The following is a 22,800-nucleotide window of genomic DNA, read 5'->3' on the forward strand; positions in this document are numbered from 1 at the left end:
GAATTCAATATAACTTCATACAATGGTCAAGCGCAATGAGAGGAAGTGCAGTGTACAATAACCATAACTTCATCTTCAGTATTTATAGTAATTGCCCTATGTTCCTTTTCCTTGTCTTTCTGGACTTATTACAGAGTAATTCAATAAAACTTCATCAATGGCCAACCACATTGAAAAGAAGTGCAACATACAAGAACCACAACTATCTTAATTGCCCACAACCATAAATCTTTTTCAATTCTTTTACAAGGTATTCTGTTACTAGTAACATCCTCATTTCTGAAGCAGTCTTGCGGGGGTATTAATCACATTTAGTGATAGTTCTAGTTTATTTTCCTTTGCTCGAACTTGGATTGCTCGAATACCTCCCTTCGCTTGAACTCATCGCCCGGTCCTGGCAAACTTCATATAAATTTTGTTCTACCTCGGATCGCTCGAACTCTGGAACCTGATCTCTGGTCCCTACGGCTGAAATATAGTGAAAATCACACCTTTTTGGTCGAACACAAAAAGGCAACAAAAGCTACGGGTCGACATGTTCTAAATAAGTGTCAGCCGGCAACACATCTTTTTAACACCTCGTGATCATGATACAGGCAATTAAGGTTAATTGATTCAAAATTAGAGATTAGATTATTGTTAGTTATGATAAATAGAGGATATTGAATGAGTGTAGTTTAATACTAAATTTATTGAACGAGTTGAATAAAATCATATTATGCGAGCCTCTGGCAAGCATAATATTGTTTTATTCAATGAGTTCAATAAATTTAGTATTGAATCTACACGAATATAATATTCTTTTTATCACATATATAAAATAAGAACATTAAACTGTAAGAATGAGTAATTTTTCAATGACGCGTTTAAAGTGTAACGCTAACTTTAGAGCGCTTTAACATAGCGCAAATGACGTCATGTCAAAGTGTTATTACACTAGTGTAATATCGTTTTTATTAAATGGCTTTATTACACTCCTGCGCCGCGGTTTATGTGATAATATTGTTTATTTGCTGTCTTTATTAATGATAAAAAGAAAATAACTTGTGAAATAAGACAATAAATAGATTACTTTTTTTTAATGTTTTATTAATTCATTGTTTAAAATTGTATTAATCCCATAATTAACAGATAAATATTATTTTGAACTAAAATTCAACAAGTTTGGACAATTATTGCCCAGTCGAACTCAACCAATTACAATATGCATGAATATAGATTGTTAATACTCATTTGAAAACACTTGGATAATTATTCCTAATATTTAAAAGAAATGATGTATTCGACGAACTGATTTACTAACAAACAATTATATTGATGTATTTATCATTGGACTGATGTAAGCAGGAAAACGTTTAGGCCTATGTCCTACTTGATAATAGTTCAACCTTGGTTGGCTCGAACTAACGATCTCTTGAACAAATTTGCACAGGCCCTCCGAAATCAGGCGAACGAAGTTCGACTGGATGTTTATAGTAAAATATATAGTAAATGTTTATAGATTACAATATTACTTGTTCCTTGTCATGGAGAGTTTTATATGCAGATGAGCGATTTCAGGGCCATCATGGCCCCTTGTCTATAGAAGATTCAATAGCTGGGAGAAAGTCTAAAGGTCATATCCTTAAGCATAAATGCAATGTTGATTTTTTTTTATTTTTTTTTCGACATTCATATAATTAAAGCGACTCCACTGAGGTTTATTATCCCCTGCCGAAAGGCGGCGGGGGATGTAGAAATAGTCTCCGTCCGTCCAGGCTTCCGTCCGTCCTTCAGTCCAACATTTTTGTCCGAAGCATATCTCAAAAAGTGTAAGAGGTATCAACTTGAAACTACATAGGAGGATATATCTCATTGAGGAGGAATGCAGCACACAAGAATGATAAGCTACCCTGCATTATTTTTCAGTTATTGCCCTTTGTTATTTTTCATGCTTAATGTTCGTCCAGAGCATAACTAAAAATGCCTTTGAGATATCAACATGAAACTTCATAGGTGGATAGATCTCACTCAGGAGGTGTGCAGTGCACAAGAATGATAACTCTACCCTTCATAATTTTTGAGTTATTGTCCTTTTTTATTTTTCATACTTAATTTTTCATCTGAGTGGAGCATAACTCAAAAAATCTTTGAGATGTCAACATGGAAACTTCATAGGAATGCTGAGTGCAAGAATGACAACTCTACTCTATAATTTTTGAGATATTGCCCATTGTTATTTTTCATACTTTTTGTCCGGAGCATATCTTAAAAATTGTTGGAGGTATCAACTTGAAACTTCATAGGTGGATAGATGTCATTACACAAGAATGATAGCCTACCCTGCATTTTTCAGTTATTGCCCTTTGTTTTTTTCAGCCATCAGTATTCACATAGGTTTCAAATCTGTTATCTGACTTCGGCATCAGTTTTCATTACCAAAAGACCTCTTAAAATTAAATTATTCTGTTCCACTACATGTACATTCTTCCAATGAGCAAACACATTCGGCGGGGGATGGCCATGTTAACATGGCTCTTGTTTATATGACAGGACTGAAAATAAATTTTTGTCTAGACTTACTTGTGTGCAAAATTTCAGTTCATTGGCTTACTTTGTTTTTCCAGAATAATTATACTAATTTAAAAAAAAAATGAATCAAAAATTGAAAAGGGTTGCAAATATATTTCCTGAATATCTTTTGCATATCTTTCTCTTTTAGGTGCCAGAGTGATCTATGTAAAAAATTCAAATTATAAGATTTTTTAAAGATTTTAGACCTCAGTGGAGTCCCTTTAACTTGACTCTGTATGCATGTTCCAAATGGTACATTTGAATTTTGTTTTAAAAAATTGTGTGAACTTATAACAAATTGTGTATTTTGAATTGCATAACAGAGAAATGGTAATACATGTAAACCATATGAAAATATTAGCTAAATTATTTACATTTAATTGATATTGACAATGTTGATGTTATTAGTTTATAATAACTGATCATTTAATATCATATGTGCTTATGAAAATCTCTTATTGATTCTGTTAGGAATTACTCACTGATTGAGAGTTAATGGACATGAATTGGTAGTGACATCATATAACTGTATTAGGCCACACGTGTACATTCCAGTGAGGACATGTTTTATAATATACATGTGTTTGTATAAGTGAAGTATATTTGCAAAAAAAATAAATTGTATGAACATACAACCAATGTGTTTCTAGTTTCTTTACTCCATGACTATGCTTATGAAATGGGTACAAGTAATGGTAAAATAAATTTACCTTTATTAATTATGTTAGGACATAAAAATCTTTTTCCACATATGGAGCTGCATATATTAACAAAACAAAGATTTGTTCACATCCTTATTACAATTGATAATACTAGAAGATTGATGGTACAAGAAGTGTTGTAAATACCAGGTAACAGTAAAAAAAACACATTTTTATGCCCCCGGGCATATAGTAATTGAACTGTCCATACGAGTTTAACCTAAAACGGCAAGTTGGATTTTTCTTAAGTACTACCTAGACCACTGGCTTCAAACTTTACACACTTACTTATCAACACAATGTACATGATCTGGGCAAGTTACATAACTATGGCGTTACCAAGTTATTGCCCTTTTCAGCAATTGGAAAATGAATAATCAGTAAACCTAAAATGGCAAGTTGGATATTACTTAAGTTCTATCTATACTCATAGCTTCATAGTTACTACATTTACTTATCAATACAAAGTGCATGATATTTCCAAGTTATATAACTGTGCCATCCATTTTTAGCTTACCTGTCACAAAGTGACATGATGAGCTTTTGTGATCGCTTTTCGTCCTGCGTCCGTCAATCCGGCGTCCGTCCGTAAACTTTTACTTTAAACGATATCTCCTCATAAACTGCTGAGCCAATTTCATCCAAACTTCACAGGAATGTTTCTTTGGTAGTCAACTTTAGAAATTGTTCAGAGTTTAATTCCAAGCAGAACTCTGGTTGCCATGGCAACCGAAAGAAATAACTTAAAATATCTTCTTTTAGAAAACCGAAAGAGCTAGAGCTTAAATATTTGGCATGAAACATCATCTAGTCAGTGTCTACTAAGTTTGTTCAAATAAATGCCCTGGGGTCAAAATTGGCACCCCTGTCATTGATTTTCCTTATTAGTATAGATTAAAAACTTAGAAAATCTTCTTTTAAAGAACCCAAACAGCTAGAACTTAGATAATAAGCATGAAACATCTTCTAGTGGGTGTCTACTATGTTTGTTCAAATATGGGCCCTTGGGTTAAAATTGGCTCCGCCCCAGGGTTCATTGATTTTCCTTATATGTGTATAGTAAAAACTTAAAAATCTTCTTATAAAAAACCCAAAGAGTTAGAGTTTAGATACTAAGCATGAAATGTCTTCTTCTGAGTGTCTACTTAGTTTGTTCAAATAAAAGCCCCTTGTTTGGTCTTGGTCTTGGCCCAGGGGCCTATATACAGGTGAGTGATTTCAGGGCTATCATGGCCCTCTTGTTCACAGTTATTTCCTTTTTTATCACTTTGAAAATTGGGCCTTGTATGGTTAACCTATTCGGGCAAGTTGGATTTTTCTTAAATTTCTCCTAAATACTTCATTTGGTTTATGATATCTTTCATATTTAAAGGTGGAGGATACCTTAAATGGTCCTCTAATTTTTTATGGAGTAAGGGGTCCCTAGGGTCAAGGTCACTGGTGTAAAAAACAAATTTAAGCATTTTTGCACATACAGCCTTTATTATACGCCCGTTTGAAAAACGGGACGTATTATGGGAACGCCCCTGGCGGGCGGTCGGTCGGTCGGGCGGGCGGCGTCCAATTTGGTCCGGAGCATATCTCCTACATGTATGGAGGGATTTTAATGAAACTTCATAGAAATGTTCACCACTATGAGGAGCAGTGTCGCGCACATGAACCAGGTCTCTAGGTCAAAGGTCAAGGTTACACTTAGAGCTCATTGAAAAATGCTTGTCCGGAGCAAAACTTCCACATGTATAGAGGGATTTCAATATTACTTGGCACAAATGTTCACCATTGTGAGGCGGAGTGTCGCGCGCAAGATTCAGGTCCTTGCGGCCAAGGTCAAGGTCACACATAGAGGTCAAAGTTCAGATAAAAATATGAAGATGTGTATATGGACCATTTAGTCATCATTTATTGAGGGATTGTAACACAAATGGTCATTATCAAGACTATGGCTGTGATACATATAATTTAGGTCAATATATACAAGGTCAAGGTCACTAAAGATGATGAAATATCCAGAATTTGTCCGGAGCATATCTCCTACACGCATGGAGGGATTTTAATCAAATTTCATAGAAATGTTCACCATTATGAGAAGCCATGTCACGCACATGAACTAGGTCTCTAGGTCAAAGGTCAAGGTCACACTTAGAGCTCATTGAAAAACGCTTGTCCGGAGCAAAACTTCCACATGCATAGAGGGATTTCAATATAACTTGGCACAAATGTTCACCATTGTGAGGCGGAGTGTCGCGCACAAAATTCAGGTCCCTGCAGCCAAGGTCAAGGTCACACATAGAGGTCAAAGTTTAGATAAAAATATGAAGATGTGTATAGGGACGACTTAATCATCATTTATTGAGGGATTGTAACACAAATGGTCATTATCATGACTACGGCTGTGACACATGTACTTTAGGTCAATATATGCAAGGTCAAGGTCACTAAAGATGGTGAAATATCCAGATTTTGTCTGGAGCATATCTCCTACATGTATGGAAGAATTTTTATAATACTTTATGGAAATGTTCACCACCATGATATGTATTGCTCCATGCATGATCCAGGTCAAAGGTCAAGGTCACACTTAGAGCTCATTGAAAAACGCTTGTCCGGAGCAAAACTTCTACATTCATAGGGGGATTTCAATATAACTTGGCACAAATGTTCACCATTGTGAGGCTGAGTGTCGCACGCAAAATTCAGATCCCTGCGACCAAAGTCAAGGTTACACATAGAGGTCAAAGTTCAGATAAAAATTTGAAGATGTGTATAGGGACCATTTAGTCATCATTTATTGATGGATTGTAGCACAAATGGTAACTATCATGACTACAGGTGTGACACATTTAATTTAGGTTAATATTTGCAAGGTCAAGGTCACTGGAGATGATTAAATATCCAGATGTTGTCCGGAGCATATTTTCTACATGCATGGAGGAATTTTAATGTTACTTTATAGAATTGTTCACCACCATGAGACGTAGTGCCCTGCACATGAACCAAGTCTCTAGGTCAAAGGTGAAGGTCACAGTTAGAGCTCATAGAAAAACGCTTGTCTGGAGCAAAACTTCTACATGCATAGAGGGATTTCAATATAATTTGGCACAAATGTTCATCATTGTGAGGCTGAGTGCCGTGCATAAAATTCAGGTCCCTGCGACCAAGGTCAAGGTCACACATCCTGTGCATATCTTCCCTATTGATTTGTTTTAAGGTTCATTTAACAGCACAGTGCCAAGAATAAAAACTTGCTTGCTAGATAACACTTATCCATAATGCCCCCATCTCCATCTAAAACTTTCGTAAACGGGCGTATTTTGTGACTATGGCACCCTTGTTTTTAGGTTGATGTCATTCATGTTTAATACAAACTGCTAAGGGAGGTCCTCTTCCATTGGGTTTAATTAGGGGTCATTTGGGTCAAGGTCACCAATGTCAAAAATGTATTTTTATACTTTTACAGGTGTATTAACCTTATTCTATTTACAGATGACTCTAATATTTGATAGGATTATGAAATTTGTTTTATGCCCCCAAAGGGTGGCATATTATAATCGGACTGTCTGTCAGTCCGTCATTCCTTCCGGCTTTATACATATAGACAGTGGTGGTCATGTCCGCTCTGAAACTTCAGTATGCATGAAAGGATTGTGATTTTTCTTTTACATATGAAATAACCATAGATGTATGGTGTGTCACGAACAAGACTCTGGTTTCTACCACTAAGGTCAAGGTCACTGTGGAGGTTTCAAACTGTCATTTTTATATTATATAAATATAGATGGTGGTGGTCGTGTCCGCTCAGAAATTTCAGTATGCAAGAAAGGATTTTAATTTTCTTTTACATATGAAATAACCATAGATATATGGTGTGTCGTGAATAAGACTCGGATTTCTACGAGTTAGGTCAAGGTCACTGTGGGGGTTCAAACTTTGTCATTTTTTATGTTATAAAAATATAGAAGGTGGTGGTTGTGTCTGCTCTGAAACTTCGTTATTCATGAAAGGATTGTTATTTTTCTTTCACATATGAATTAACCATAGATGTATGGTGTGTCATGGACAAGACTGGGGTTTCTATGACTAAGGTCAAGATCACTGTCGGGGTTCAAACTTTGTCATTTTTTATGTTATATTAATACAGAAGGTGATGGTAATGTCGGCTCTGAAACTTCGGTATGCATGAAAGGATTTTACTTTTTCTTTCACATACAATGTATGAATGGTGTGACGCAAGCAAGACTCAGGTTTCTACGACTCAGGTCAAGGCCACTGTGGGGGTTCAAATTTTGTCATTTTTTTGTTATATAATTATAGAAAGTGATGTTTTTTGTTATATAATTATAAAATGTCCGCTCTGAAATGAAAGGATTTTAATTTTTGTTTCATATATGAAATAACCATAGATAGGTGTGTGGTAAACAAGACTCGGGTTTCTACGACTAAGGTCAAGGTCACTCTGGGCATTCAAACTTTGTCATTTTTTATGTTATATAAATATAGATGGTGGTGGTCTTGTCTGCTCAGAAACTTCAGTATGCATGAAAGGCTTTTATTTTTTCTTTCACATGTGAAATAACCATATACATGTATGTATGGTGTGTCGCGAATAAGACCTGGGTTTCTTTGACTAAGGTTAAGGTCACTCTGGGGATTCAAACTTTGTCATTTTTTATATTATATAAATAAAGAATGTGGTGGAAATGTCCGCTCTGAAACTTGGGTATGCATGAAAGGATTTTAATTTTTCTTTTACATATGAATTTACCATAGATGTATGGTGTGTCACGAACAAGTCTTGGGGTTTATACGACTTAAGTCAAGGTCACTGTGGGGTTCAAACTTTGTCAATTTTGATGTTAATATACATATAGGCAGGGATGGTTGTGTCTGCTCTGAAACTAATAGGCATGAAAGGATTATATTTTTTATTTCACATATGAAATTATCATAAATGTATGATGTGTTGCCCTTAAGACCCGTGTTCCAATGTCACTGCTGGGGTTTAAACTTTTTCAATATTTATGTTATATACATATAAATGGTGGTTGTTGTGTCCGCTCTGTAACTTCCCTATACATGAAAGTTTCAATTTTTATTTAAAAATATAAAGTCACTATAGATGAACAATGTGTTGTGAACAAGACCCAGGTTTCTTTGTCTAACTTAAAGCTCACTGCTGGGGTTCGAACTTTGTCAATTTTTACCACGTACCACACTTAACATGTAATAGGTGGTTTATAACTAATATTCTTCGGGGGCATATGTCATGTTCTGTGACAGCTCTTGTTTTTTTTCTTCGGATGGAGTTAGGGGTCACCAGTGCTAAAAATATATTTTTGCTCTGTGATGATAATCTCACCCGTCTTGAAGCAGACGGTTGTAGGGCATTCAATGATAACAAACATTTATTAGCTGTATTTCTTGATCTAAGTAATGCATTTGATAAGTTATGGATTGGAGCTGCTATTGATAACTTAGACTAAATAGGGATAAGAGGACGCATGCTTCGATGGATAAAAGATTTTTTTGCTACAAGATCCATTAAGGTCAAATTTAACGGCTCATACTCAGAAATAGTCGAAATAGTTAATGGCTGCCCACAGGGAAGTGTACTGAGTCTAATAATATTTAGACTAATTAATTTTATTTTTTTTATGAATACCTTTAGCGAAACAATTTAATGCACAAAATAAAACAATAAATACACAACTTTCACAATGTGTGGATGATTCTGCCGCATGGATAATTTCTGGTTGTAAACAATTAGCAGTTAAGAAAATGCGGTTTTTGTTGAATGAAGTGGACAAATGGAGTAAAACGTTATTAAATGAATTTAATAATAATTTTTTTCCAAAATAATGTTAGGAAATGTTAAATTAAATTATCAAAAAAACTGTTAAATTCCTAGGCATGACAATAGACAAACACTTAACGTGGAAAGCCCATATTGATGAATTAATAATAAAGTGCCAAAAATGTAAGCACAGATAAAATAACATTACATAAAATTTATAAAACATTAATATTGAGTAAAATAAACTATGGTAGCATTATCTATAACTCTGCTTCTGATGCGGAAAAAAATAGGTTACAAGTTATGCAAAACAAAGCATTGAAAATAGTAACAGGTGCATTTCCTTCTGCAAACACTGAAAAACTACATGTGGAGACTAACACACTTAAACTTGATTTACAAAGAGAAAAAAGAGCACTAAAATATTGGGCCCGCACTATCAGTCAATGGGATAAGCTGCCAATCAATGATAAAATAGGAGAAAATCTGTATTTTATATAAAAAAAAAATAATAAAAAAAACAATGTAAAATGCCGTATGCCCAAAGAATAACACAATTGATTAACGAATATGAAATTGATGATTTAACTATAGCCGAACCGTGCTATGAAACAGTAATTGAAATATCGCCAGTTAACATTGATTTAACATTAACAAGTAAAATCAGTAAAAGCAATATAAATACAGAAAGTCTAGACACACAATATGATAAAAATGGAGTAATAATTCAAGAAAATAAAATAAAACATAACAAATACGCTTCTATTTATATATGTGAAATGACAGCTATTAGTCAAGCAAAGGAAAAAAATGATAAAACAGCAATATTTACAGATAGTTTAAGTGTTCTAAAATCAATCAAAGCCGGCTTCTCTAACAATAAACCACATATGTGCAATAATATTCTAAGAAATAGTTCTGCGTTACTAATGGAAAACCTTATGTTAACGCTAGTATGGGTACCCAGTCATATCGTTCTTGTCGGGAATGAACACGCCGATATATGCGCAAAAAGTGCAAGCATTGATGGCATCCTATCAGACATGGCACTTAGTATAAAAGAAGAATACAGTATAATTAATAGAAAAGTGGTAGAAAAAAGAAATAGATTATGGAACGAACACTGTGAAATAAATTATATAGGAATAAACAAGATACCGCCCAAAAAACTAGTATCATGTCACCATAATCGAAAATTAGATGAAATATATACGCGCTTAAAACTTAACCATTCAAAACTTAAAGGTCACTCATTTTCAGCCGATAAAAATTGTCCTGCATGTAATGAACCAGAAACGTTTGAACACGTGTTTTTCAATGTCATTCCGTGCAACGAAAAGAATTAGAATCATGCTTACTAAAACTTGGAATTAGTATTAGTAATTTGAAATAGCTGGTCAAGTTCGCACTGCGATATTCAAATTCATAAAAGATATACAATTTACAAATTAAATTTTATGTACTATGGATATAATTACATAAAGTACCCACAATAAAGATCAAGATAAAAATAATGTACTGATTATAAATTATCTTCAATCCATAATGTAAAGAAAGTAGTCACCTCACCAGTGACAGAACGCTTAATTCACCGACTGAGAACTAAAATAATACTAACATAAACTATATGAAATACTTGGTCGGTAGACACCCTATAAGGGATGCGGCGCTTGGCGCACCGACTGCCTACAACAAACCATGTAAAACATCAAAATTTACAAAATATAATATTTAAATACACGCCTAGAATCTTCTTGTCGAGAGGTCCAAGGGAACTTGGGCTGGTAGTATTTAACAACAGTCAAGATAAAAATTATGTACTGATTATAATTTTTTTTAATCCCTAATGTAAAGAAAATAGCCAAAGTAGAAAGATGTAAGGATTAATTCACTGACTGAGAATTCCAATAGTACTAACAATACAATGAAAATAAATTATATTATATACTTGGTTGGTAGACACCCTACAAGGGATGCTGCGCTTGGCGCACCGACTACTTACATCAAATCAAACAAGAATACTTAACATATAAGAGCGAGTATGAATTAATATCATAGTTAAATGAGACTGATTTGAACACACTTATAAACTACTGTTATTTTATACGATATAGTTTTTATGATACAAGTGCATGCCTGTATATATTCAGTTATAGTAGCTATAGTCTGTCCCATCAAATTTGATTATTCCTTTTTTTATTTGATATAATAGTAAAATCATTTAAATTAATGTCATGTTAACCCTGACGTCAATATCTCTAGGCATGTTTTCATTTTTTTCATAAATCAGTAATATGGTCAAAATGTTAAAATTATATTTTTTTCCCGTTGACTTACATTGTAACCTGACGTGACGTCCATTTCAAAATGGCGGCGCCCATATAGACGTCATTTAGGGTTCGTCTCAAAATTAGCGTGAAATGTACTCGGTAATTATAAAAATTTGATTATTCTTATTTACTTAGTGGTGGATCAATAGCTAAATGTTATCATTATAAAGAAAATGAGTACAAAGTTGGTGTCAAAAAGGCAATTTTACTAGCAAACCATTAAATCATTTTAAGTGAAAATATCAGTAACCGCTTTATAAATTCTAACACACAAAGATTTATATAATTACCATGATATACTGTCGTATTTTATATTCTTTTTAAGAGAAAAAGAGCAATGAAGTGATTTGATTAGATAGCTTTTCAATCAAGCGCGTATATTGAATACCGCAACGCGTCGTAGGGGAACGAGAACACTAGCTAGAAGACTATAAAAATGGTTCTTAAATTAATGTTTAATTTACATAATTCTGTAGTTGTCTGAATTCTGTCTATTAGTATGTATCACGTCTATTCAAAAATAATTAAACTGACCAGTTTCGATGGGATACAAAAATATGTTAGCCTTCTTATTTCGGGTGCGATGTTCGTGCGCTAAAAATTTCCGACAAGAAATTGCCAACAAATACTAGTACCACATTATCATGCAAATCTGACAAGAAATATATAGAAAGGAGAACTGATTCACTATACGTTCAGCATTGGTTTGCTGTTACCACAGTGTCTATACTTTAACTTACTCCTTCGCTAATGAGAGAATACAGACTCGCGTTCATTATAAGAATATAATATCATGCTTTCTAGTTTGAGCAAAATTCAACAAAATGTCCAGAAATAACCGGCAGTGATTTGATATTATTAAGAATAAGTTAGAATTGGAGCGTTCAATAAGCGACAATAAGTGTGTTTTTAGTAGACACAGTGTTACATTATGTTAATGTGAAGGGGAGGTCGAGTCAAAGAGAAACACCGATCGAGTGACATCCTCAATAATTTTAGCCTTCCTAAAATTTGAAAATATTCAGTGAAAAACAATAGCATATTTTTCGCGGGAGAAAAGATACCGCGTATTGTATATTTTGTAGCTAAAAGAGATACTCGTAAACAGATCAATAGGTACGGAAGAGCAAATAATTTGGAAATTCTACTACCAGATTTTAAACAAGAGGCGATGAAAAATTGGCTAAAAATTTAGGTGGGTTTTTTTTCTGACACATAATACAATATGCAAGATAAGCTTAATCGTCAACAAAATTTAGTTTAGCACACCCAAACTCTCTTTTTAAAGATGAAAATCACCATTTTGGACGAGTGTTTCTTCCGTATATATACATAAGTTCCGTAACGCTTTCCAGGAACTCTGTGACAGTTATCAGAAAAACTCCTGACAAGTTATTATAAGAAATCCATCATCCGTGTAAAAGTTCATCCCCAGTAAAACAACAATTTAGTAAAATGTGAACAAAATATAGTGATTCCTGCTATCATTCATTAAACATAAGTTTACTAGGGTATGTTGAAATGAGTGATATCAGTTGTATTCAGAAATCGCTCTGTAGGCCGACAGTATTTTGTACAATAACTCAGTTGTGGTTCTTAGACATTAATGGAAACAAGATATGTTTGTAAAACATGTATGCCCCCTATCAGCAGCCAATTATTCATGTGATAAGGTAATTATGCATGACTTCTGACCCAGTGATCAAACAATTAATAAGGGTTATCAAGTATCTACTGGTCATGACCTTGACCTTTGACCCCTTGACCCAAAACTCAATAGGGGTCATCTGCTGGTCAAGACCAATCATCATACAAAGTTTGAAGTTCCTAGGCCTAAGGGTTCTTTAGTTATTGATCGGAAACTGTTTTTACCTAAGAGGTCAATGTGACCTTGACCTTTGACCCCTTGACCCCAAAATCAATAGGGGTCATCTACTGATCATGACCAATCACCATATCAAGTTTGAAGTCCCTAGGCCTAAGGGTTCTTTCGTTATTGATCGGAAACCGTTTTTACCTACAAGGTCAATGTGACCTTGACCTTTGACCCCAAAATCAATAGGGGTCATCTGCTGGTCATGACCAATCACTATGCAAAGTTTGAAGTTCCTAGGCCGAAGCGTTCTTTAGTTATTGATCAGAAACCGTTTTTACTTACAAGGTCAATGTGACCTTGACCTTTGACCCCTTGATCCCAAAATCAATAGGGGTAATCTGCTGGTCATGAAAAATCACCATACCAAGTTTGAAGTTCCTAGGCCTAAGCGTTCTTCAGTTATTGATCAGAAACCGTTTTTACTTACAAGGTCAATGTGACCTTGACCTTTGACCCCTTGACCCAAAACTCAATAGGGATCATTTGCTGGTCACCACCAATCATCATACAAAGTTTGAAGTTCCTAGGCCTAAGCGTTTTTAGTTAATTGATCGGAAACAGTTTTTACCTACAAGGTCAATGTTACATGACCTTTGACCCCTTGACCCCAAAAACAATAGGTCATCTGCTGGTCATGACCAATCACCATACCAAGTTTGAAGTTCCTAGGCCTAAGGGTTCTTAAGTTATTGATCGGAAAGCAATTTTACCTACAAGGTCAATGTGACCTTGCCCTTTGACCCCTTAACCCTAAAATCAATAGGGGTCATCTGCTGGTCATGACCAATCACCATACCAAGTTTGAAGTTCCTAGGCCTAAGGGTTCTTTAGTTATTGATCGGAAACTGTTTTTACCCAAGAGGTCAATGTGACCTTGACCTTTGACCCCTTGACCCAAAAATCAATAGGGGTCATCTACTGATCATGACCAATCACCATACCAAGTTTGAAGTTCCTAGGCCTAAGGGTTCTTTAGTTATTGATCGGAAACTGTTTTTACCCAAGAGGTCAATGTGACCTTGACCTTTGACCCCTTGATCCCAAAATCAATAGGGGTCATCTACTGATCATGACCAATCACCATATCAAGTTTGAAGTCCCTAGGCCTAAGGGTTCTTTCGTTATTGATCGGAAACCGTTTTTACCTACAAGGTCAATGTGACCTTGACCTTTGACCCCTTAACCCCAAAATCAATAGGGGTCATCTGCTGGTCATAACCAATCACCATACCAAGTTTGAAGTTCCTAGGCCTAAGGGTTCTTTTGTTATTGATCGGAAACTGTTTTTACCCAAGAGGTCAATGTGACCTTGACCTTTGACCCCTTGACCCCAAAATCAATAGGGGTAATCTACTGATCATGACCAATCACCATACCAAGTTTGAAGTTCCTAGGCCTTAAGTTTCTTTACTTATTGATCGGAAACCGTTTTTGCTAACAAGGTCAATGTGACCTTGAACTTTGACCCCTTGACCCCAAAATCAATAGGGATCATCTGCTGATCATGACCAATCACCATACCAAGTTTGAAGTTCCTAGGCCTTAAGGTTCTTTAGTTATTGATCGGAAACCGTTTTTGCTTACAAGGTCAATGTGACCTTGACCTTTGACCCCTTGACCCCAAAATCAATAGGGGTCATCTACTTGTCATGACCAATCACCATACCAAGTTTGAAGTTCCTAGGCCTAAGGGTTCTTTAGTTATCACTCGGAAACCATTTGGTCTACGGACCGACGGACCGACAGACCGACGGACCGACAAGTGCAAAGCAATATACCCCCTTTTCTTCGAAATGGGTGCATAATAAGAAATATGATTCTTATGTTTTGATATTGTCAGAGAAGAAACTTAAATATTTGAGTTATTTTTCATGATGATTCCCTGCTTTTACGCTTTATTCATGACATGCTAAGCTACAATAGGTGTAGAAATACTCATTTTGAAAAAGTATTTTTGATAAACATAAATAGAAAATCACTTTTAAAAATACCCATTAATTTTACTGGAGTTAATTTCTATTCTTTTAAATATATATTTGCGGTCGCAATAAATCTATCGCTTTAAAATCTCAGGTATTTCAATTAGCTACATGGAGTGAAACTTTGACAAAAATAGACAAGTACGATAGTAAAATAATGCGCGGACAATAATAGCCAATTACTGAAATCATTGGCCAATTAAAATAAAATATCTTTGTTTAAACTTTACAATATAGACCTGATGTCACGCGCTGTTATATATACGACTTATTAGCAAAGTGGTGATTCTATACTACGCTCGAATTTGTTTAAATCTTCGGCGACGTAAAATGACTTAAAGGAATTAATTAGCTCAGGTCTTCTTGTAACGGTTAAAAATAAGACTCGTTTAGTTTAAAAACAAAATGTATTATAATAGTCTATGGACTTACATAATCATTTTGTTTATAATTCACTTTCATTGTGTTGGACTGTGTGACGGGAGGTAAACATTTGTTATTTTAATTATTTTTATTGTATGTGAAATAGAAAAAAACACTTCAGAACAAAATTTTTCATTTTCAAACTGTATCGTATTTCAATAATATTTCTTTGGAAAAATGGTGTAAGCATGCTTGAGATTTTATCGTACATACATTACTAATTTATTATTCACTTCGTAAAAAGGGATCCATAGTTTGACAAGTCATTCCTCAAATGTACAGGAATGTACAGGAAATATGTAATATTTGAGTTTTGTTTTGTTTTTGTTTTTAAAAAGAAAGAATGACAACAACTGCCTGACAGGTCTGACCATTATCTCTACTATTGGCTGGTAACTTCAAATCTTTATTTTCATATTCCCAAAACTTTCAATGTTCAATGACAGATCACAAAAAAGAAGCTAGTAAGGTCTATATAAGAAATATAACACTTTTATGGTTAAAATAACACATATCTAAGTACACAATTGTTCATTTATTTTTCCATTGTATTTCATTTTTATCCCGGCTGTTGTAAATTATCGCCTATATTGAATTATTTATTGTTCACTCGATATTTTCAACATTTACTACCATTATTGGTAACCATGTTGTGATTATATGAACTGAGAAATACGTCTTTAAAAACGTTACAAACCATTTCAATAATTTTTTCAAAACATTTCTAAATGAACGTCTCCTACACTTTAAAAATGACCCAATTCATAAAATGAATACATGTATAGAACTGTCACCGCTTTAATTGTAACGCTATCTGAAAGAAACAATAAAGAAATAGAAAAACTAGAAATCAACCATCAGTTGTGTAATACGGCATTAACGCAATATCATAGTGTTTCACGTGCCTCTCGTTTATAACCGATGCTTTGGTCTTTATGCACGTCAACATAATTGTTAAGATGACAGAATTTTGGCTAATTGAAGCACCATTCCTTGTCTTTAGGAAGGAGAGTTCACGGGATCGAGTCTTTACATTTCAATAAACAAACAATTTGATACACTTTGCTCATGTTTTGTATTTTTATGACAATAGTCTCTTGCATTTCATTTATTCAAAAAAATACAAAAAAGATATTGATCAGATCCATTATTAAAAATTTCCCAACTGAAATAATGAATTGGTTAACATTACGCTTGACAAACGACATTAGCTAATTAATATTTCAACAAATGCATTTAACAATGGGATGACCAAAGTATGTGATATTTTGGTCTAGTGCAGATCCGATCAGTACGGAATATACCGACCGGTGATAGACATTAGATCTGATAGTATGTTATTTTTTATGCCAAAGCCAGATCGGGCGATATACACGCACGTCACCCAACACACTTAAATATTTTGTAAAATCATAATTGGACAATGGCGACAAACCATTTACAATACAGCGGAATTGATATGCAAGTTTCAATTTCAGATATAGACGTTTTACATTTTTTCAAGTTACGCCAGCTGAAATAAACATTTTTGTACTATAATAATCGACCTAACATTTAAGATCCATTTTAAGGTACATGGTATTTCTGACGATGATAATAATAATAATAATAATCATAATAATAAAGAATTTATTTAACGAGAGAACTCATTTGAACAAACATATCAATCTTCCATGAGGCCCTCAACAAGGAACAATACAAATTTAACATATTCAAACTATTAAAATACATAAATGTAAATACATGCAGATTATCAATTTGTATACATTAATGTGTGATAACACCTCAAGTATAATGTTTTAAAATGGTCCACAGATGTAGCAGACTTAATATAATCAGGAAGGCCGTTCCAAATACAAGATCCAGAATAAACAAAAGACTTACGAAATTGTTCAGTATTTGGTCTAGGGGTATAAAGTTGAACGCAAAATGCGAGTATGAACATCTGACCATAAAATGAAATTATTCAATAAATAGGAAGGCGCCCTTTATTTATTAACATTTAGTTTCTGAACTAAAATGTTAAACACTATTTTTGTTACACTTTGAGTAAAATTTGATGAAATATCGCCGACATCTGAAGCAAAATTATGAATCAATACTTACTTTGGTAATCCTCCCCCCCCCCCCCCCCTGAAAGTTTGAATCTACATCACCTTTTTTCTCTTCAAACTGATAAAAAATTGATAATGTAAATTTATGTTTTAGATCATCTTTTGACGTGATGCTGCAACCTGCACACGCTAGGAACACGTACCGCGCCCCATCCAGAACAGATGCCGACACGGACGACTTCAACGAGGTTTTAATCTTTTATTATGTTATTCTTTTATGTAGGATGATAACAATTTGTGCACTATTTTATTTATAAATGTTTCCTTTACACGACAACTTCATAAAATAATTAGTACGGATTGTTTTATCAGGAAGCATCAGAAACTTTAGTATAATCCTTAATACGCTAATTTTAATCTGGACAAAAAAATAGAGAAAAACAGAATCCCTAAAGAAAGCCCAACACGGCAAAATTGAAAATGTTGCAGGCTCGGTTTGATTGAGCCTGTTCATTGACGGTACTGGAAAGTGCAAGTTACCGTCCACGCCAAAACCATTCATCACTACACCATTTATTATTATGAGGTTTTTTTTAAAAATAAGTACACTGAACAAAAGTTCTAACCGATCACCCTGAGTTTTCGCTTATATATGAAAAAGAATTTATTTTATTTCGAAGAGAATGAACATATTGAGAATAATAAAATTATAACATTTTCTATTTAAATAATACTTTATCGATATTTAAAAAAAAATATTTTTATGAACAGCCACTCACCTGTCTGATAGAGGCTCCAGCATTCAACATTCCAACTGCTACGGCACGATCCTGCATCGACATTCGTGCCATATTTTATGTTTTTCACTTAAAAAGTTAACAAGGATTTATGCAATGTAAAATTTAATACTCACCACGCTCTGCACGAACATTTCGTGCCAAAATGTGTAAACCGCGCCCTGTCTCCCGCGTGAGTGCATTGAACCGTATTAAATAATTTTTCTTTTCACAAATCGGTAGAAAATGACACAAAAATCACATCTGCAAAATTTTATAAGGATCTATTGGCTCGTAATAAAATAATCAAAATTTAAAAAGTGATCGGTTAGAACTTTTGTTAAGTGTACTGACTGATTGGTGTGCGGTATGCACTGGTAAGATGGAGCTGGAAGCAGGTTTAGGGTAAAAAGAACCACTCTGTGATCAGTGTTTCACGAATTGTGTACACATGGAAACAACATTATCATAATTATTAAACTAAAATATAGGCCTTTTAATAGTCGACACATTATTTTCACCTTATAAATCTGAATTAAAAATGTTAAGGTTAGTTTTAACAGGTTTTATTCAGTTTGTAACATGTCAGAAGAAAACAACAACAACGAAAAACTAATGAAAAATTTAGAAGATAAAAGAAATAGATGAAATTCACTTCACTCGTTTTGATACAGTGAAGCCTGTGTTGAATGTTCCCCCCTTTATGAGATATACAGCTTCTCTAATTTACAGAAATATTCTTCCACAGTCAATACCTGAATTATTTACAAGATTATTACAGCCGGTTTTTATTCAGATCTTATTTGATTACATGAATTTAGATTTAGATAATCTACGCGTCTGCTTAATACAAAATAATAATACTAATAATAATAGTAATGGTAATAATAAATAAACAAAACAAAACAGCAACAGTATATAAATAACACATGCAGTAAAAATATCATACCTCGAAAAATACTGTTACCCGAGGCGTTAGCCGACGAGGGATGACATTTTTACTGTTACTGTTATCTATTTTATTACCCCGAACAAATACTGTGATGATCTATAATTGTCAACTAAATCTAACTATAACAAAATTAAACCAAGGGTAATAATAACTAAACTGTCCTTAACTTTTAAGTTTTAAGTGTACTTTAGGCCTACTTAAGAAGTTTACTTTTTCTTTTATTCTTTACTGTAATGCTATGTTCTCACCGCCGATCAGATAAACTCGATCGTCCCGATCATTAATTCCCCGATGAAGCCCGACCAAGCTGGATTAAATGCACATTATCGACTCCTACACGACCTCAAGTCCACCCTACACGATGTTTTACGACTTCTTCTCGACGACAACCCGACCAACATCCCGACTTCTTCTCGATCACCCAGACCTATACGCGAGTCATACACGATCTTAACTAGACTAACTGGACCTCTGCTCGATCGTTGCCTGATTTCCACCCGACCAGATCGTAATGATCGTGGATAATGCTCGAGTAGAAGTCGAGATGATCGTGTACAGATCGGGTAAGAGATGTATACCCGACCAAACTAGATCGTTACACGATTTATTCTCGATCAACTAGATCTTCTTCTCGATCACTATACGTTCGCTTCTCGACCGCTTATCTACTCGATCGCTACTCGATTGTTTTTGACATGTCAAAAAACTTCGGGTAGGAAGCCGAGCCATGTCTACCAAGGTAGACCGCTCCGACCACCCCCGATCACGCATGCAGACCGAGCTAGACCGGTACCCGATCGCTTGATCGTGCTTGATCGAGTTGATCTGATCGGCGGTGAGAACACAGCATAAGCAAGTGATGATATCTACTAGTCATAAACATACAAAAAGCTGTGTTTTATTTAGAAAACAAAACACTAACCCATTTATACGGTTATGATCTGTGAAATCTGATCCTTCTGTTTCCAGGATATTCTTCGCATGGTTTTTGACAAAATAACGATGATATCCTATGTCTGTCCACCACATCTGTAACGTGTCACTGATTAAAATTGTTAAATAATCCTTTGTTGCATGCTTAAATCGTCTGCATGTTCCAGTTTGACACATGATTATTTACATTGCAATTACTTCCGTTGAAAACGGATGTTTACTTTTTGACTATTCAACCAAAAGTTATTTTATAGCGAAAAGGACTCCATGGTGCAAACAACTAAATTTTATGGGTGTCATAGTTACTCTAGAGAAGATGGTGATGTCCTATCGTGGTGAACGTCGAAAATAAGAATGAATCGGAAAAAAATGGCGGTCATTTTACTTAATTTTATTTAGAAAATAGACCACGTGACCAGATTTTATACTATTAAAAAGTAAATGGGCACAGGTTTCCAAAAATAGTTTCCCTTAAATAATACTGCAATAAGTTTTTTTTTCTGGACAAGTCGACCACGATTTGCCAAGCATTTATGTGACAGAGATAAATTTATTAACCAATTACAATATTTATTGCTTTATGCTATAGTTGCATATTTATTATGTCATCTTGTCCCTAAATGCAAGCGTCCTCGCATATTGCATTCGAGTGTTTTAGTTGTTATTTGTAGAAGTTTTGTAGGAAATAAGATGGTACAAAATAATCTTATACATGTATAAACAGGGGTTTTCTACCAAAATTTTTTGTCACAAAAAAGGTATGTCACAAAGTTGGTGCCTAGATAATTTACTTCGGTAAACCAACATAGGCGGTCGCTAAAGCAGGGTGTAACGGTAAATTTATTAGTTTTCAAACAATATGAAAAACATGAATGAGAAAAATGAATGAAAACTGCTTATTTTACAAATTTGAAACACAAGTATTTTCATTGACTTTAATCAATAGGTAATCCTATTATAAAGTGTCGCCCCGGAATGTGATCTATATTGATATAACGGTAAATAATCACATTTAATTTTACGCTGCACAAGTCCGAGTCATTTAGACAAACGGAATTAAGATTACATTTATCTCTTGACGAAATCACAGAAATTCCCTTTGAAGTACACCTACCCATTTTAATAGCACTAAATATTTGTTAAAATAACCATTCATAACTGTGTGGGAACTTACAACTTAATGTCGCTTAGGTTTAATTTTTTGTCTTCACCTGGGACCTGCCTATGAAAATAACGAATACAAGATTTACTGATTATAACATAAAGTCTTCGCGCTCTTGGTGTTACATTATATATGCATATAAGGTGCCGGAACATGAAAAATTATACTAAAAAATAACTGACATTAACTGGATTTTCTCAATTTAATTTATTGTCTACCGGTTTCTATAATCATCAGGGCAAATAAACATAAAACCATTTATATATTATATCTATTATTAAAGCCCTATATAAACGGTGGTTTGGAAATATAACCCGAGCCGCTAGGCCATATAACCTGTCAAAAATATTTATAACGAATCATAATACAGCAAGCATCTTTTTAGTGTGAAAAGTGAGATTTTCATTGGATAATCGTGACGTTTATATTATTAGTTATAAAGATTCTTGACATGTTATATGACCCTATATAAACGGTTGTGTGTGTATATATAACCCGAGCCGCAAGGCGAGGGTTATATTGCAAACAACCGTTTATATTCGGCAATATAACCTGTCAACAATCTTTATAACGAATTTATAATACTGCAAACAGCCTTTTTCAGAGAAAAAGTGAGATTTCTTTATAAATTGAAGGCAGCCGTGTATATAAAACTATATTAACGTCACGATTATCCAATGAAAAATTTATAAAAAAAACTTTATAATACTGCACGTTTGTAACGTCATTTTTCATTGGATAATCGTGACGTTTATATAGTTTTATATACACGGCTGCTGTCGATTCATGAAGAAATCTTACTTTTGTTCTAAAAATGATGCTTGCTGTATTAAAATTTCGTTATAAAGATCGTTGACAGGTTATCTGGCCGTATATAAACGGCTGTTTGCAATTTAACCCTCGCCTAGAAATAGAGACCGTGCATCACTTTTTCTTTTCATGTCCTCGTTATGATATCATCAGAAGCATGTATTTATGCCCCCTACCATGTCCTTTGACACTTAACAATCTCCTGTACGGAGACGAGCGCGTGAGCTTTAACACGAACGAAAAAATCATTCTTAAAGTACAACAGTTTATCCTAGCTTCCAAACGTTTTACTTACTAATATCAACTCTTTTTTTTCTGTCCATCACTTCCCGATTATATTGTGTGCAGACATATATTCTCTATTCTTTACCTAAATTCAAAACTTTATTTAAATATTTTATTCTCTTTTTTCTCGAAACATTCTAAATATAATCATTTGAAAAAACTAACTTAAATCGAA

At 34.2% G+C, this 22,800-nt stretch overlaps 1 protein-coding gene across 1 annotated transcript in view; it reads left to right on the top strand.

The window, feature by feature from the left end:
* The window catches only part of LOC132749482 (protein Wnt-10a-like), a 119,881-nt gene that overhangs the window by 91,081 nt on the left and 6,000 nt on the right, over nt 1–22,800 (top strand). The window contains exon 9 of the mRNA XM_060739230.1: nt 17,862–17,955. Within this exon, the coding sequence (XP_060595213.1) occupies nt 17,862–17,955 (94 nt within the window). The remainder of the gene's footprint in view (nt 1–17,861; nt 17,956–22,800) is intronic.

Source organism: Ruditapes philippinarum, unplaced genomic scaffold, assembly GCF_026571515.1.
Source record: "Ruditapes philippinarum isolate M1 unplaced genomic scaffold, ASM2657151v2 ctg575_1_1_1_1, whole genome shotgun sequence".
NCBI lineage: Eukaryota > Metazoa > Mollusca > Bivalvia > Venerida > Veneridae > Ruditapes > Ruditapes philippinarum.